Source organism: Zea mays, chromosome 7 (genome assembly GCF_902167145.1).
Source record: "Zea mays cultivar B73 chromosome 7, Zm-B73-REFERENCE-NAM-5.0, whole genome shotgun sequence".
Lineage (NCBI taxonomy): Eukaryota > Viridiplantae > Streptophyta > Magnoliopsida > Poales > Poaceae > Zea > Zea mays.
This window is the reverse complement of record NC_050102.1, coordinates 164,997,306-165,016,345: the sequence shown is the minus strand read 5'-3', so window position 1 is coordinate 165,016,345 and position 19,040 is coordinate 164,997,306. Positions and strand designations below refer to the sequence as shown.

At 41.8% G+C, this 19,040-nt stretch overlaps 1 protein-coding gene across 1 annotated transcript; it reads right to left on the bottom strand.

The window, feature by feature from the left end:
• Window positions 1-10,186: 10,186 nt before the first annotated feature.
• On the bottom strand, window positions 10,187-16,024 carry LOC100280574 (vacuolar ATPase subunit H protein). Its single transcript, NM_001153493.2, has 12 exons — window positions 15,892-16,024; window positions 15,681-15,751; window positions 14,379-14,504; window positions 13,729-13,831; window positions 13,541-13,613; window positions 13,195-13,260; window positions 13,000-13,117; window positions 12,729-12,890; window positions 12,440-12,565; window positions 12,234-12,359; window positions 11,281-11,460; window positions 10,187-10,648 (listed from the first exon to the last, which is right to left on the bottom strand). The coding sequence occupies exons 2-12, from the start codon at window positions 15,708-15,710 to the stop codon at window positions 10,400-10,402; spliced, it is 1,359 nt and encodes a 452-aa protein (NP_001146965.2). The 5' UTR covers window positions 15,711-15,751; window positions 15,892-16,024; the 3' UTR covers window positions 10,187-10,399.
• Between the last annotated feature and the right edge of the window lie 3,016 nt (window positions 16,025-19,040).

The following is a 19,040-nucleotide window of genomic DNA, read 5'->3' as shown; positions in this document are numbered from 1 at the left end:
CAAAGTTTTAGTGACTAGTGAGAGAAGATTTGCTTGTGTTCTTTCGAGCTCTTGCGCTTGGATTGCTTTCTTCTTTCTTGATTCTTTCTTGCAATCAAACTCACTTGTAATTGAGGCAAGAGACACCAATCTTGTGGTGGTCCTTGTAGGAACTATGTGTTCCAAGTGATTGAGAAGAGAAAGCTCACTCGGTCCGAGGGACCGTTTGAGAGAGGGTAAGGGTTGAAAGAGACCCGGCCTTTGTGGCCTCCTCAACGGGGAGTAGGTTTGCGAGAACCGAACCTCGGTAAAACAAATCCTCGTGTCACACTCTTCATTCGCTTGCGATTTGTTTTTGCGCCCTCTCTCTCGGACTCATTATTATTTCTAACGCTAACCCGGCTTGTAGTTGTGATTAATTTTGTAAATTTCAGTTTCGCCCTATTCACCCCCCTCTAGGCGACTATCAAAGATCAACGAGCTTGACGGCCCTTCCACGTCCGAAGCACAACCGGTCACATTTAAGGCGACGGAGGAGAAGAAGGAGGAGTCTACACCAAGTAGAACACTCATCGACGCCTCCAAGCTCGACAACGAGGAAATGACGCTTGTCATAAAAAGCTTCCGCCAAATCCTCAAGCAAAGGAGGGGGAAAGACTACAAACCCCGCTCCAAGAAGGTTTGCTACAAGTGTGGTAAGCCCGATCACTTTATAGCAAAATGTCCTATTTCTAGTGACAGTGACAGGGGCGACGACAAGAAGGGGAGAAGAAAGGAGAAGAAAAAATACTACAAGAAGAAGGGTGGCGACGCCCACGTATGCCGTGAGTGGGACTCGGACGAGAGCTCCTCCGACTCCTCCTCCGACGAGGACGCCACCAACATCGCCATCAACAAAGGCCTTCTCTTCCCTAACGTCGGCCACAAGTGCCTCATGGCAAAGGACGGCAAAAAGAAGAAGGTTAAATCCAAATCCTCCACTAGATATGAGTCCTCTAGCGATGATAATGCTAGTGATGAGGAAGATAATTTGCGTACTCTTTTTGCCAACTTAAACATGCAACAAAAAGAAAAATTAAATAAATTGATTAGTGCTATCCATGAGAAGGATGATCTCTTGGACTCCCAAGAGGACTTCCTTATTAAAGAAAACAAGAAGCATGTTAAAGTTAAAAATGCTTATGCTCTAGAAGTAGAAAAGTGCGAAAAATTATCAAGTGAGCTAAGCACTTGGCATGAGACTATTGACAACCTTAGAAATGAAAATGCTAATTTGTTAGCTAAGGTTGATTCAAATGTTTGTAATGTTTCAATTCCCAATCCTAGAATTGATAATGATGATTTGCTTGCTAAGATTGAAGAATTGAACATTTCTCTTGCCAGCCTTAGAGATGAAAATGAAAAATTGCTTGCTAAGGCTAGAGATTTTGATGTTTGTAATGCTACCATTTCCGACCTTAGAAGTAAAAATGATATATTGCATGCTAAGGTTGTAGAACTAAAATCTTGCAAACCCTCTACATCTATCGTTGAGCACACTTCTATTTGTACTAGATGTAGAGATGTTGATGTTAATGCTATACACGATCACATGGCTTTAATTAAACAATAAAATGATCATATATCTAAACTAGATGCTAAAATTGCCGAGCATGAACTTGAAAATGAAAAGTTTAAATTTGCTCGTAGTATGCTTTATAGTGGGAGACGCCCTGGCATTAAGGATGGCATTGGCTTCCAAAAGGGGGACCATGTCAAAATTAATGCCCCTCCTAAGAAATTGTCCAACTTTGTTAAGGGCAAGGCTCCCATGCCTCAGGATAACGAGGGTTACATTTTGTACCCTGCCGATTATCCCGAGAGCAAAATTAGGAGAATTCATTCTAGGAAGTCTCACTCTGGCCCTAACCATGCTTTTATGTATAAGGGTGAGACATCTAGTTCTAGGCAACCAACCCGTGCTAAGTTGCCTAAAAGGAAAACTCCTAGTGCATCAAAAGATCATGACATCTCATTTAAAACTTTTGATGCATCATATGTCTTAACTAACAAATCCGGCAAGGTAGTTGCCAAGTATGTTGGGGGCAAGCACAAGGGGTCAAAGACTTGTGTTTGGGTACCCAAAGTTCTTGTGTCTAATGCCAAAGGACCCAAAACCATTTGGGTACCTAAAGTCAAGAACTAAACTTGTTTTGTAGGTTTATGCATCCGGGGGCTCAAGTTGGATCATCGACAGCGGGTGCACAAACCACATGACTGGGGAGAAGAAAATGTTCTCCTCCTATGAGAAAAACCAAGATCCCCAACAAGCTATCACATTCGGGGATGGAAATCAAGGTTTGGTCAAAGGATTGGGTAAAATTGCTATATCAACTGACCATTCCATTTCCAATGTTTTTCTTGTAGATTCATTAGATTACAATTTGCTTTCCGTTTCTCAATTATGCAAAATGGGCTACAACTGTCTTTTTACTGATGTAGGTGTCACTGTCTTTAGAAGAAGTGATGATTCAATAGCATTTAAGGGTGTGTTAGAGGGTCAGCTATACTTAGTAGATTTTGATAGAGCTGAACTCGACACATGCTTAATTGCTAAGACTAACATGGGTTGGCTCTGACACCGCCGACTAGCCCATGTTGGGATGAAGAATCTTCATAAGCTTCTAAAGGGAGAGCACATTTTAGGATTAACAAATGTTCATTTTGAGAAAGACAGGATCTGTAGCACATGCCAAGCAGGGAAGCAAGTTGGTGCTCATCATCCACACAAGAACATTATGACGACTGACAGGCCACTGGAGCTCCTACACATGGATCTATTCGGTCCGATAGCTTATATAAGCATCGGCGGGAGTAAGTACTATCTAGTTATTGTGGATGATTATTCTCAATTCACTTGGGTATTCTTTTTACAGGAAAAGTCTCATACCCAAGAGACCTTAAAGGGATTCTTGAGACGGGCTCAAAATGAGTTCGGCTTAAGGATCAAGAAAATTAGAAGCGACAACGGGACGGAGTTCAAGAACTCACAAATCGAAGGCTTCCTTGAGGAGGAGGGCATCAAGCATGAGTTTTCTTCTCCCTACACGCCACAACAAAATGGTGTAGTGGAGAGGAAAAATAGAACTCTATTGGACATGGCAAGAACCATGCTTGATGAGTACAAGACTTCAGATCGGTTTTGGGCCGAGGCGGTCAACACCGCTTGCTACGCCATCAACCGATTATATCTACACTGAATCCTCAAGAAGACATCATACAAACTCCTAACTGGTAAAAAGCCCAATATTTCATATTTTAGAGTCTTTGGTAGCAAATGTTTTATTCTTGTTAAAAGAGGTAGAAAATCTAAATTTGCTCCTAAGACTGTAGAAGGCTTTTTACTAGGATATGACTCAAACACAAGGGCATATAGAGTCTTTAACAAGTCCTCTGGACAAGTTGAAGTTTCTTGTGACGTTGTGTTTGATGAGACTAACGGCTCTCAAGTAGAGCATGTTGATTTTGATGAGATAGGTGATGAAGAGGCTCCGTGCATTGCGCTAAGGAACATGTCCATTGGGGATGTGTGTCCTAAAGAATCCGAAGAGCCTCCAAGTGCACAAGATCAACCATCCTCCTCCACGCAAGTATCTCCACCAACTCAAAATGAGGAAGAGGCTCAAATTGATGAAGAAGAAGATCAAGCAAATGAGCCACCTCAAGATGACGACAATGATCAAGGGGGAGATGCAAATGATCAAGACAAGGAGGATGAAGAACCAAGACCGCCACACCCAAGAGTCCACCAAGCAATCCAACGAGATCACCCCGTCGACACCATCCTCGGCGACATTCATAAGGGGGTAACCACAAGATCTCGTGTTGCACATTTTTGTGAACATTACTCTTTTGTTTCCTCTATTGAGCCACACAGGGTAGAGGAAGCACTTCAAGATTCGGATTGGGTGGTGGCGATGCAAGAGGAGCTCAACAACTTCGCTAGGAATGAGGTATGACATTTAGTTCCACGTCCTAATCAAAATGTTGTAGGAACCAAATGGGTCTTTCGCAACAAGCAAGACGAGCATGGTGTGGTGACAAGGAACAAAGCCCGACTTGTGGCCAAGGGATACTCCCAAGTCGAAGGTTTGGATTTCGGTGAAACCTATGCACCCGTAGCTAGGCTTGAGTCCATTCGTATATTATTGGCCTATGCTACTTACCATGACTTCAAGATTTACCAAATGGACGTGAAGAGTGCCTTCCTCAATGGACCAATCAAGGAAAAGGTCTATGTTGAGCAACATCCCGGCTTTGAAGATAATGAGTACCCTAACCATGTTTATAAACTCTCTAAGGCGCTTTATGGGCTCAAGCAAGCCCCAAGAGCATGGTATGAATGCCTTAGAGATTTTCTTATCACTAATGGATTCAAAGTCGGAAAGGCCGATCCTACTTTATTCAATAAAACTCTTGAAAATGACTTGTTTGTATGCCAAATTTATGTTGATGATATTATATTTGGGTCTACTAACGAGTCTACATGTGAAGAATTTAGTAGGATTATGACACAGAAATTCGAGATGTCTATGATGGGGGAGTTGAAGTACTTCTTAGGATTTCAAGTAAAGTAACTCCAAGAGGGCACCTTACTAAGCCAAACAAAGTATACTCAATATATTCTAAGCAAGTTTGGGATGAAGGATGCCAAACCCATCAAGACACCCATGGGAACCAATGGGCATCTCGACCTCGACACGGAAGGTAAGTCCGTGGATCAAAAGGTATATCGGTCGATGATTGGGTCTTTACTCTATTTATGTGCATCTCGACCGGATATTATGCTTTCCGTATGCATGTGTGCAAGATTCCAAACCGACCCTAAGGAAGCTCACCTTACGGCCGTAAAACGAATCTTGAGATATTTAGTTTATACTCCTAAGTTTGGGCTTTGGTATCCAAGGGGATCCACATTTGATTTAATTGGTTATTCCGATGCCGATTGGGCAGGGTGTAAAATTAATAGAAAGAGCACATTGGGGACTTGCCAGTTCTTGGGAAGGTCCTTGGTGTCTTGGGCTTCAAAGAAGCAAAATTCGGTAGCTCTTTCTACCGCCGAAGCCGTGTATATTGCCGCAGGCCATTGTTGCACGCAACTACTTTGGATGAGGCAAACCCTTAGGGGCTACGGTTACAAACTAACCAAAGTTCCTCTCCTATGTGATAATGAGAGTGCAATCCGCATGACGGATAATCCCGTTGAGCATAGCAGCACTAAGCACATTGACATTCGGTATCACTTTTTAAGGGATCACCAACAAAAGGGAGATATCGAGATTTCATATATTAACACTAAAGATCAATTAGCCGATATCTTTACCAAGCCTCTTGATGAACAAACTTTTAACAAACTTAGGCATGAGCTAAATATTCTTGATTCTAGGAACTTCTTTTGTTGATTTGCACACATAATACATTCATATACCTTTGATCATGTCTCTTTTATATATGCTATGACTAATGTGTTTTCAAGTGAATTTCAAACCAATTAAGTCATAGGTGTATTGAAAGGGAATTGGAGTCTTCGGCGAAGACAAAGGCTTCCACTCCGTAACTCATCCTTCGCCGTCGCTCCGAGCAACTCTCCATCTTTGGGTGAGAGGGCATGAGTCCTAAGCAAAAGGACTCCGGCTTTGGTATAATCTTCACTCATATGTTTTATTTGCCAAAAGGGGAGAGAATAGTTTAAAAAGGGCTCTAATGATTCCGTTTTTGGCGATTTATGCCAAAGGGGGAGAGAGCATGAGCCCAAAGCAAAAAGACCGCACCACCACCAATTTAAAAAATTTTGGTTTTCAATTGGTACCAATTTTAGAAAGAGTTTTCCAGTTGGTATGATTTTCAAATTGGTATCTCATTGTGTTCAAAAGGGGGAGAGAATTGTATTTTCAAAATCAATATCTTAAAACCCTCTTGAACACTAAGAGGAGATTTCATTGAGGGGGAGTTTTGTTTAAGTCAAAGGAAAAGCATTTGAAACAGGGGGAGAAAATTTCAAATCTTGAAAATGCTTCGCAAAGTCTTATTCATTTACCCTTGACTATTTGCAAAAGAATTTTGAAAAGGATTTACAAAAGAACTTGCAAAAACAAAACATGTGGTGCAAGCGTGGTCCAAAATGTTAAAAATAAAGAAACAATCCATGCATATCTTATAAGTATTTATATTGGCTCCATTCCAAGCAACCTTTGCACTTACATCATGCAAACTAGTTCAATTATGCACTTCTATATTTGCTTTGGTTTGTGTTGGCATCAATCACCAAAAAGGGGGAGATTGAAAGGGAATTAGGCTTACACCTATTTCCTAAATGATTTTGGTGGTTGAATTGTCCAACACAAATAATTGGACTAACTAGTTTGCTCTAGTCTATAAGTTATACAGGTGCCAAAGGTTCACACATAGCCAATAAAAAGACCAAGAATTGGGTTCAACAAAGGGAGCAAGGGATAACCGAAGGCAGCCCTGGTCTGGCGCACCGGACTGTCCAGTGTGCCACCGGACAGTGTCCGGTGCACCAGGGACTCCAAGCCATACTTCGCACCTTCGGGAATTTGTAGAGGCGCTTCGCTATAATTCACCAGACATGTCTGGTGCACACCGGACAGTGTCCGGTGCTCTAGAGGAGAGCGACTCTGAACTCGCCAGCTTCGGATTTCCGCTCCGCTATAATTCACTGGACATGTCCGGTGCACACCGGACTGTCTGGTGAGCCAGCGGAGCAACGGCTACTTCGCGCCAACGGTCGACTGCAACGCATTAAATGCGCGCCAGCGCGCAGAGGAGCAGAGCACGCGCGGGTGGCACACCGGACAGTCTACAGGACTTGTCCGGTGCACCACCGGACAGCCAGGCGGGCCCACAAGTCAGAACTCCAACGGTCGGAACCCAACGGCCTGGTGACGTGGCTGGCGCACCGGACAGTGTTCGGTGGCGCACCGGACTGTCCGGTGCGCCATGCGACAGCAGCCTCCACCAAACGGCTAGTTTGATGGTTGGGGTTATAAATACTCCCAACCACCCCACATTCAAGTTATCCAAGTTTTCACACTTCCAACCACTTACAAGAGCTAGGCATTCAATACAAGACACACCCAAGTGATCAAATCCTCTCCCAATTCCACAAAAGCTTTAGTGTTAAGTGAGAGTGATTTGTTGTGTTCTTTTGAGCTCTTGCTCTTGGATTGCTTTCTTATTTCTCATTCTTTTCTTGTGATCAAAACTCAATTGTAACCAAGGCAAGAGACACCAATTGTGTGGTGGTCCTTGTAGGGAAGTTTTGTTCCCGGTTGATTTGAGAAGAGAAAGCTCACTCGGTCCGAGGGACCGTTTGAGAGAGGGAAGGGGTTGAAAAAGACCCGGCCTTTGTGGCCTCCTCAACGGGGAGTAGGTTTGCGAGAACCGAACCTCGGTAAAACAAATCCTTATGTCTCACTTCCTTATTCGCTTGCGATTTGTTTTCACGCCCTCTCTCGGACTCAATTATATTTCTAACGCTAACCCGGCTTGTAGTTGTGATTAACTTTGTAAATTTCAGTTTCGCCCTATTCACCCCCCCTCTAGGCGACTTTCAGTTACTCTAAGTGTATTACCAACCTTCTAATGTAAGTATTTGGATTGAATTGGTTAGTGACACTTCTGCTCGGCATCTTCGTTGCGAGATGGACGCAGGGCGGAGACGAAACAGGGTAACGACATGGGAAGCGGGCTAGAGAACTTTTGAACGTCTGAGCGGACAACCGTCGCGGGATTATCTCATCCCCTCGCGTCTACGGCGAGGAGCGTGGTGGGAGGAGTGGCAACTGTACGACCCGAGGGAGGTTGCCGCATGTTAGTAGAGAAGATGAGTTTATCATAAATCTCTACTACTTATTAAGGCTGCCATAGTAGTCTGTCATTCTATCATTCTCTGTCCTGCCTATTCCGTGTTCTGCCTTTCCGATTCCCTCCTCCGATTCCCGCGCACAGTTTATTTCCATGTTCTGCCACCATTCTATATCTATCATTCTCATTCTCCTCCCCTCATTCTCATTCTCATTCCTTCGTACAGCCGACACCTAGCTAAAATTAAAAAAAATACACATGGTCCCAATTGCCATTCCGCATTCTGCCATTCCCTGTTCTGCCCATTCCGTGTTCTGCCTTTCCGATTCCCTTGTCCGATCCCCGCGCACAGTCCATTTCCATGTTCTGCCACCATTCTATATCTATCATTCTCATTCCCCCTCCTCCCATTCTCATTCTCATTCCCCCGTACAGCCGACGCCTAGCTAAAATTAAAAAAATACACATGGCCCCAAGGGGATTCAAACCCACAACCTCTCAAGCAAATGTTAGCGGTAGCTACCACTACACCACATGTGTGTTTATGTCTACATCTATAACAGAAAACACATCTACTACATCTCTCCCCAAGCCCACCTGCTACCCTTGCACAATGCATAGTAGTAGATAAGTATCACCGAGATTTTTGAATTATATTTTTGGATGGAGGAAGTAGTATTTAAAGAAGAGTCTTGCATGCAATTTCTTTTGTTTAAATAATGTTTTCAGCTTAAATTCCTTTTTTGCATGCGTGACATTTATTCTTCGTAATATTATTTCCATAGATCTGACTTGTGAGTCATTTTTATAAACCAACGCCAAACATGAATCCATGTTTCTTACTTGAAAACCCCAAACAAACACCATAGCAGGAGGCACTCGCGTTGGGGTCGCTCATCGACGACAAGAAGAAACTTGGCGACTGCCAGTTCGATCTCTAGAAACAGTCCTATGTGGCCGCATGTGTCGCTATGTACGACAAGCTCCGGCGCAGCCGCCGCTTGGACGCGGTGCAGAGCGGCTGCTCCGCGCTATCCATCGTCAAGCAGGGGGACCTCATGGTCGTCGCCAACGTCGATGACTCTCGGGTTGTTTTGGGCACCGCATTCGACGACGACGCCATCACGTCGTCCAGCTTATCGTCCACCTGAAGCCCAACCTGCCACGTAAGTCGCTACTGACTGGCCATGAATTCTTGTGCGCTGAGACGATGGCCGTTGTTGACGTTGTATGATTGTTCTCGAACACGATGTATGTAGAGGAGTAGCGCATCCGGTGGTGCAACGACCAGGGGTACTACCTTGCTAATGAGCCCGGGGTGCACTTCGTTTTACAGCCCAGCCAAGAGTCATTAGTACTCGGTATGTCGCGCGCGTTCGACGACTACTATATCGAGGACTGTGGCGTCATCTTGACGCCAGAGGTGACGTAGAGAAGGACCGATAACAATGACCAGTTCGCCATACTCGCCACCGTTGGGGTAGCTTTGGTGCCGGTTTGCCTTTAATTCTCTTCGCAAACACACACTTACCTTTTTGTTTAAGCAAAAGCGTATGGTGGTACGTGTCTGATGGCTAACGATGTACGAGGGAATTTCTTCCGGTATGTGTGGAACGTGTTCTCCAATGATGAGACCATGCAAATCGTGACATATATCGAAATCTGCATGATACTGATGGTTGCAATGTAGTGTTGAAACATATAAATTATAAATAACAAAATTTATGTATAGCCAGAATCACAAATTGATTATCAAACATTTTCTCATAATAGTACAACACACATTTTGTATATAAGTTATCGTAGTATACTGATATTATATATTTCCGTTGACCGTTGCAACGCACAGGCATTTAGCTAGTCAAATTATTATAAGCTTGAGTAAATTTATAAAATTGGTAATAATAGTACTTTAATACAACAAGTTAGCAGCAATAACATTGTCAAATGTAGTTTCATAATTTCTTTCTTTCATGTGATACAGATATTAATCAAACTTAGGATAGTTTGAACTAGAAGAAACGTCGATTGCTCATGTTTCATAAGAACGAAGTATATGTTTTCTAAATGTGAAACCTCAAATGTTATAAAAAATACAAATGATATCGAATGTTATTATGAACAACAATACAGGTTAAACTGAACGATGTGGATGGTTGTAAGCATGTAGCGCAACCAGGCAAAATCAAAAGATGGCAGGTGCAGGATGTTCTAAAATTTCAGGACAATGAACGGACATAAAAACCTGTGGAACAAATGAACAATTGCAAACATGTAATGCACACGAATCAGGCAATGTTGTCAGGCAGAAGAATAACAAAAAAGAGGTTTGCTAATGTTACAAGTCAAAATTTACATAAATGAATCAACAAGCCCATGGACACTTTATTACATCGAGCATTCTATGACTCTGATTATTTATTATACATCGGCTTCAGAAATCAAATAACAATAGGATACACTGAACAAGAATTTTCAAGGTTTTTCTTTCTCAACAGCCATTCTGAAAAATGACCAGGGGTTCTCTGGATCTAAATACAAGACTCAGCTTTTCTCAAGCCTGCAGGAAACTGGCATACTTTGCGCCAAGGAAGAGCCTCTGCACACAGATCAATGCATTTTTCCTCACTTCAGTGTTCTCATGATTCATGAGTTTCATGACTCGGTCCTTAGCCTTGAGGTCTGCCACCACGATTCGGCCAGATGGATGGTACTGAAGGAATTGTGAGAGGTCGTAGCAGGCCACGGCAAGAGCGGTGGTGTCACTTGATGTGTCAATGATTGTCATGAGAACTCGCAGAATCTGCCAAGTTATAGGTGCAATTTCATCACAACCACAGAGCTGAATGCTTATGAGCCTACCTAAAACTCGGCCAGGGAAGAAAAGACCGCCATCCCGGTATTATATTAAAAAGAGACCGAAACATGGTCACGGCCGAGAAAACCCCCGAACCCTAGCCCCCCATCACTAACGGGCCGATCAACTGCCCACTCTGCAACAGCCTAACCGGAAAGTGGTGCGCATGATATGCAGGCGGGGCACGAGGGGATTTTTTTTAACCATTAGAGCTGATTTGGTGGACAGGGATCACGAGGGGATCCATGGGGGAGGAATCCCTTGCTATTCAAATAAATGGGGGAGGAATCTCCTTGCTATTCAAATAAATGGAGGAGGAATCTTCTTGCTATTCAAATTTTAATAGCAAAGAGATTCCTCCTCATAGATTCTCTGAGGATCCCTGATCACCAAATCAACCCTTACGGTTGAGAGCGGTGGTGTCACTAAATGTGACAGATATCTCTTCAATGTAGTGATGCACAGCTATGAATTGTCCATAATAGCTTAGCTATGAATTTGAGAGTTAAACTACTTAGCCCAATTGTGCAACAAGTTTATTTAAATATTTTCAATCAAGATGAAAGGACAAGGTGTACCTGGAAATCATTTTCTTCAAAATTGTTAATGTTCTCACGCCAGAAACTTGGATCTTTGTGCATTGGAGACCAGTCCAGATGACCAAGAAGAACTTGCTGTTTGTACTTATCAAAGGAACTCAACTTCTTGAGGTTTTCTTTGAGTCCCACCTCTAGTTGATTCAGAGCATCTAACAGATCCTGGGTGCATAAATAATAGCAAATTGCAGTTAGCACAAAAAGGTGCAAAAACACATACAAGCTCAACCTGAGCACATACTAAACGGCGATACATTCACATTTTTTTCTCAAACGTGCAAGAGCTGTGAATCACTACATTAAAGATATATCGTCACATTTATTTATGCTTGCATGAGAATTCACGAATCACGAGTCCAATTTTTTGAAGCAGCAACTACAGGAACCTCCAACATATTTTTTGAAGCAGCAACTACAGGAACCTCCAACAAATCACAATAAATGACAATTGTGAACTTATCACTTGTGAGTTGTCCTTTTAATTGTAGTATTGTACTATTTGGTTGTCTAAGATTGTTGCCTGACAATTCTGGCACCTCAAAAAAATCAACTCCCAAATATTTTAGCAAATTGTGTCATTTTCCTCTAAAAGGAAAAAAACTAAAGTAAAAATCCTAGATAAAATGCAACATTTTTTTATTACTGAACAGTAAATAGCAAATATTCAAGACAAGTTGGTTTTAAAGAAAGCATATGCATGCCAGGGCCAGGCTATCTCCAGCGGTCTCCCTGTCTCACTCCCTATTTCAAACTCCGTTTTGTAAACAGTGCAGTTTACAGTGCAAAACAGTTTTTTGCACGCCCATATCTATGCCTTGCTGGAGATGGTTACATTTCCTTCAATTGAACCAATGGTTCAGATATGAAAATTCCAATATTTGATGCATATTTTCCTGTGGAATATTAAAAATCCAAAGGTTTGGAAAGCTCCTCACCTCATCAGTCCATGCTTGAGCTTTCAAGTTTTGTACCATTTGTGGCAATCCAAGATCGATCATCTGGGCAGCAAATGCACCCTTTGCCAGCAAATTGCGGAAGGACAACACAACAACTCTGACCACCTTCAAGTTTGTGCATAATGTTAACATTTTTCTGACGTAATTACAGTGGCACAATATGACATGCAAATTTAGAACATTACCTTCTCTTTAGTAGAGCCCTTGACAACCTCTACAAGTCTTGGCATAACCCTTGTGGTGGACAAATAATCAACTGCAGCATCATAAAAGGATAAAAGCCAGATGCAGAGGCAAGTTTCATAAAGGAGCTGCACAAGAAATAACAAAAAGGAACACAGGTGAGGAAGTTAGTTCTAGAGTTGAAAGATGGAACAGTTTATGTCTGTTATCTGCAATCAAACTGCTAAGACCTGATGAGACAACTCTTCCCCAACGTATTTCCATTCTAGATGCTTAGGGCCAAGCAATCACCTGAATTGACTGTTGTGTGGAAGCTGGGGAAATTAAGGGAATGAGCAGCTTGATGCCATCAGCTTGAACAAATAATGTCCTAACATATGGTTCTCTTAGCAAAGTGGAGAGGCAATGGATAGAAGTAGGAATAGAGCAGCTCGGGTGTGTAGGATTCCTCAGCTGCAAAACAAACCATAATAAAATTTCAGAACACATGAACGGTAGTTTCATAGCATATATAACAAATAAAAATTGGTAAAGAATTAAAAAGATCATTCACATTTCTAACCTGTGAACAGAGCCAATCAACCAAACCTCTCAATACATCGTGTGTTGAAGTAAGCTTGCTCTTCGAATTCGAAGCATCTCCATTTGGAAGTGTGCCATTCTGAAGCTTTGGTCGTGCACTATAGTCAAAGTAAAGTAAGATCTACAAATAATTTTGCTTTTGCATGATGAGCATTTGAATATTAGCCAAACTTACCTAATTATAACAGTCAATATCTTACAACTTTTTTCTTGTACAAACCAGTTGCCTTTCCATAACAACCTGAAAACTATAATTTTGTTAGCTATATGGTGGTCAGAGAACAAGATAAATAAGGCCTAGCATGGTGCGGATGAACTCTTTCTAGTGTGAGCCTGTGAGGGTATTACCAAAACAAAACAGGCTATCAGGTACAGAAGGTGACTATTCTAAATATATAATCTTGCCATCAGGATGTGTAAGGGCAATATATGTCAATCTAATTGCTGAAGAGCGAAATGAGTTGATTACTTAAATTAATAAAATAAAAATAAAAAGAATTAAACAAGCATAGTACACTTAACTTAAGAACGGTTCATAAATATCTTCACCCGACAAAGATTGATCATAAAACAGTGCTGCACGCTTAGGATTTGCTGAAAACAAAGGTATCACCAATGTAACATAAATAAGTGATAATCAAATGGTTTAATGATGGAAGTGATTATTTTTCATCTGAAAGGAAGAAAAGGCTGATAAATAGTCGCATACTTGCAAGCATTTCATCAATGAGTGCAAGCACGTATTCCACAGTCTCTTCCTTGGAGATGCTCCGCAGGATATTCAGGAAAACTCGGATATATGCTGGCCCATCCTAAAAGAACAGAGTTTTAAGGATCTTTGTGTTATATAAAACTAGTCGAGTAACCAAACATGAAACATATAATAGAGATCTGTCCAAACAGATAAAAAAAGATAAACATAAATTCAAGTAAAATATAATATAACTATTTTCAAGGCCAAGTACAAGGCAATATAGGCAGTAAGTGTTATTTGTGGGGAAAAGAGGAAAAGGGAAATTAGTCAACTAGATCCTGTTTACAGTAAACCTATGAAATGTTGTGTACACACCCTGTTAATGGACTGAATCAATCCAAATATTGCGGGGAAAAATAGTTCAGTACAAATATGCATATCTGATAACCTCTTGTAAGCTAAAAGAATGATCCTGAGACACCAAAGAATACGGTAGCTTAGTAAAGAGTGAGAAAACAAGAAAATTGTGATGCAAAGATGAATACATCAATCATAACAAGATAGTACCAAATCTGAAAGATGGAAAAAGAAGGCACTAAGTTAGTGATGCAATGGTAGTTAATCATTTTTACCCACAAATAATCTTGGGTGAGAAAGCAACTCACCTCCTCAAGCAAAGGAGCTCGCTGGCTCTCCGGTTTGTGGTCATATCGCCGTAAAAGCTGAAGGCACGTTCCGGAGATAAGCTTAGTTGACATGTAATGCTCCCATGGAATATCTCGCTTCAGAACCTTGACATACAAAATCACAATACATAAATTAATTAAAAGGAATCAGACTTTTCCTCCCTGCTAACGTAATGCAACAAAAACTCCAAAATCCACTGATGCGTGCGACATTTTTATGAAAAACATCCTAGCCAAGAAAGAAGGCATGCTAACACTGAAAATTAATATGCCAGTGCTAGAAAAGTGCAATTTTCCATAAACTTGTTCAGAAGAATAGGCAGCCTCAGTGATTCAGTACCTAGTAGCACAATTAACGAGGCATATGATTATAGATTTGCCATAAACTTGATAAAATGTTCATGGTATCAGGCGCTCGGTACATAATACGAGAACCTATAAAGCATATGATGTCAGGTAACATATCAAGAGTTTCTAATTGGTTGGAAGTTAGAACCTATAGACAGATGGCAGGAAGATTTTGCCCCAAGAAATATAAACATAATGCAATGCAATCATCTGCAATTTCCAGTAGTTATTTCTAACTCTTCCTGCCAATGTTAAAACTTTATATGCTAACTGATACAAATATAAATGCAGCAGTAAGCAGTCATCAGCTTTATGTAAGCAGGAAACACTTTCCCTGGAAACCCAACTCCCTACAAATTCAGGTAAAGAAGAACAAGACAGCCTAAGACATTTGCAGAGAATCACTAGCACGATATTATATTAGGCCCGGAGTGTATGCATCCATCATTTTAACACAGCTAAAGGGTGGCTATGTCTTGGGTCGTGGCCCCATCCATACAGAAACAGCAAACCACTTTTTCTTTGCATAACAAAAATCCCATTCCTATGATAATCACGGGAGTTTCGTTTGCGCTATCACTATGGCTCAAGTAGCAATAATGTCAGCCTAGGATGCTCTCTAGACTCCATAGATGAGCACAGCAAAACGTGAGCCTAGGATGCAAGTAGCAATAAAGTAACTCTGACATGGGTGGAAATTTTCATCTACTTGAAGCAACATTGCAACAGATTTTACAGACTTTTACCCAGCAAGTCAATCAATACAGTAGAATGACAATTGGCAAAGTGCATCCTTCGTACCACACTACAGCCTCCTAATGCGGCCCAATAAACCAGCCCGCACACCCAACAAATTCCACACACTCGGCACGAGGCAGCTAGCAAGCATCAACAGTTGAAACGGAAGCGGGTAAGCAAACCCCATGCACTGACCTGTTCGGTGGTGAGCTCGGCGCGATCCATGACGGGACGGGGGCAGTCCAAGCACCGTCCGCGAGCCGGCCCTGCAATTCAACCCGCGTATCAGATCGGAATCCCCTTTCTCCCACCGCTCGCAGATCAGATCGACGCGACAGATAAAAAAAATTCCCGCAAAAGTGGGCGGGCGGAGAAGATAACCGCAGAGAGACCCGATTTTTCTAACCTGACACCACCGGTGAGGTGGTGGAAGAAGGATCGGGAGACTCCCGGCGACGATTGGGGACGACGAGGCGAGAACAAGGAAGAGATCTGAGAGGGACAGCGAGCGGGGCGTAATTAGATGAGGGCGAGACGGGTGGTCCGTGGCCGAGTCCCTCCACAGTCCGCACCGGTTTGGTGGGGCCCATGTTTACATGGCCACGTGGAGGAGTCGTGCTCTGCTGTGCCTGCAGAAAACTGGTGCCGATGTGATCCATCATCCATCCCGCAGCGCGAATCTTGACGCGGATTTGTTTTTGCCTCTTTCTAAAAGAAGGCCACGTATCCAGTATTATCATGTGCTCAAAGTAGCATGGTGCTCACATGTTTATTAAAATATGAAATCTGGACATGTATATATCTAACTGTAGTAGCTACGAGTGATTCTTTGTAAAAAATTGATGAGAGAGGTTTTTTGTAAAATTAGTTAGGTTAAATTAGAGATAGTAATGGATCACGATCTAAATGTTTTTTCACAATTTGTTAGGATATAAAATAGTTTTAGTTTAAAAATAAATAGAAATAGAGTATCATCTCATCTTTAAATTTTATATTATAAAATTTAGGATCCGAAGATGTGAGATAAATATACTAAATTTAAAATATACACGTGATCGTGTCCCTATCAGCACATGATTTAAAAAAAGAACATGCTATTCAATTGCAGGCGTCCTCTGTCGTCCCTGCCTCGTCACGGTGGCTGGCTGGGCTGGAGTCCACGTTTCCATGAAGCCGATGAGCACAAGGAAATCGTCATTGCAGGGTTTTTTTAGTCATCGCAAAATTCAGGTGAAGTACGGTCGGTAAAACCGTAAAAGTAACAGATTAGTCTGAACCTAGATTCATTTTAACAAAGCATGACAAATTTTCATGACTGGCTTGCTTTTCTGTGTGAGCTGAAATCAGCGCATCACAGCATCCGGTCGGGCCTTGCTGTGTGCCTGCGTACATGGGGTCAGTAGATATCGTAGTACGAGCATCGCAAACAGAATTCAGGTTTAACGGAAGCGGACACAAAGACGGAAGACGACGACTAAATTTGTGCACAATCACAAGTTCACCCCCTTTCAGGGAGCTCAAGGTCCATCGTGCTTTGTGTGTTCAACACAACCCTGTATTTTATCCGTCAGTTTTACCAGTTTAACATGTACTCTTGTTACATTGCGTACACGAAACGCCTTACCGCTAGAGTTCGTCGTCGGAAGAGTAATTTTATTATCTTGTCGTCCTCTTTTTTTTTAAAAAAAAAATGGTCAATCTGAGGGGTATCATTTCAAGCAACAGCTTTTTCGAAAGGCAATAGTTGTAGTTGTTAAGGTTTTGGTTCCATGTATCTGACAAACACGATGAAAATTGAGTAACCAGATCATATTAATTCTATGAAACGTGGCGTCGGTTGTTCTGAATTTTCAGTTCCAGATACGCACAACAATTGATCCTAGTGTTCAATGTTACCTTAAAAAAATTCTCCTTCAACTAGTTAAACCATACTTGCAGTATCAACTCGCGATTAATTGATACTGCATGTTTCAGTGGCAGTGAAGGATTCGGAACACGACGCGCTGCCCTGCTTCTCCTAGGCCTCTCCCGGCGAGTCGGCGAGCTGTAGCTGCAGCTCGAGTACCTGGATCTGGATCTTCTTGACGTGATCAATAGCGTCCGACTCCGACAGGGTGGACTACTTGTTCATCTGAACCACCAGCAGGAGAGAAACACATCAGGGCCATCAGTAGCCAAATTTCCTCTTTTACAAGTAGACCGACGCGCTAGTGAGGTAGGAGTATGCGATCCTGGTAGTCGGTGTCAGCGTTGAGTCCGTGCGTTTAGGCTCGTCTCTTCCTGTAGATCATAAACATGGGTTGCCACAATGAAACGTTCGTGCCCAGTAAGATAAAGGACCTGTTTGGCACAGCTGCTGCTTGTTGAAAAAACAACTTATCTGATAAAAAGCAGCTTCTGCTTGTTGGCTGTTTTAATTTATTTTGAGAAGCAACTGAACTGATAAGCTACTGCAGAAGCTGTCTGTTTGGCAGAACTTCTGCTTAAATTTGTGAAGAAGCTGAAAATAAGCTGTGCCAAACAGGGCCAAAATTTACAGACGCCACAAGGAGTTGGGCGTTCTCGATCACTCGAGCGGCTAAGGGCTATTCAGATACTCTCGTATTTACAGCCATATAAATTGAAGTGGATTGAGGAGTAATTAATTTAGATTTCACTTCAATCCATCTCAATATATATGAATTGAGATAAATACGAGGATATCTAAATAATGCCTAAAGGATTATCCGATCTTTTGTGACCGGTGGCGACTAGAGTTATGGGATCAAAGAGTTGTATTCCATGTCGGTTATTGTCTTGATTGATATAACATATGTGAACGAGGCCTTCAACCATGGATATGGTAAAGGTGTGGTTAGTTAGGATAGACACATACTCACTCACCTTGACCGAGTCAGCGACTTTCCTTTATTCTCGGTTTTCTTGCTCTTTAACTTTCTATAGAAGGTACCCTTTAACAAATTGACACATCAATACTAATGCATTATGGAGACCAAATATGTGCTACCGAACTCATTGACTATAACATATCCCTTCGCCTCATGGTTGGGTAACTTTCTCAATATGTCATGGTTGTTCTATAGTCCCTTGGTCCAGAATCATAAGTTTTTTCTTTAATTATATGTCGGCTACGTGTTAGATAAACACAATGGGTGCCAGACCTTTTATGAACAGTTCCGCTAACATCTAATGTGTTTTTATATTCTCAACCTTAATATTTTGATTAGGGATCTTCTCCTTAGCAACATAACACTTGACGTCGATATACTTGATACACCCACTTGACTTGTTGTTGTAGGAGTAAAATAACGATGGCTCATTGTCACAGTATATTCTTAGTTTCCTTTGTGTGCTATGAACCACGCTTTCTATGCAAATCCGTGAAGGGAGTGTGACCGTCAAATCAATGGTTTAGAAGTTGGACCATTATGTCCTTGGTTAAGTGGTTTAGCTATAAATATAAAGGAGTATGTTAGGAATATGAAAAACTCCTCAAGCTTTTTATTTCTTATTTAGGGTTTAGACTTTATTTTGTTAGTGAGATCCACATATGTT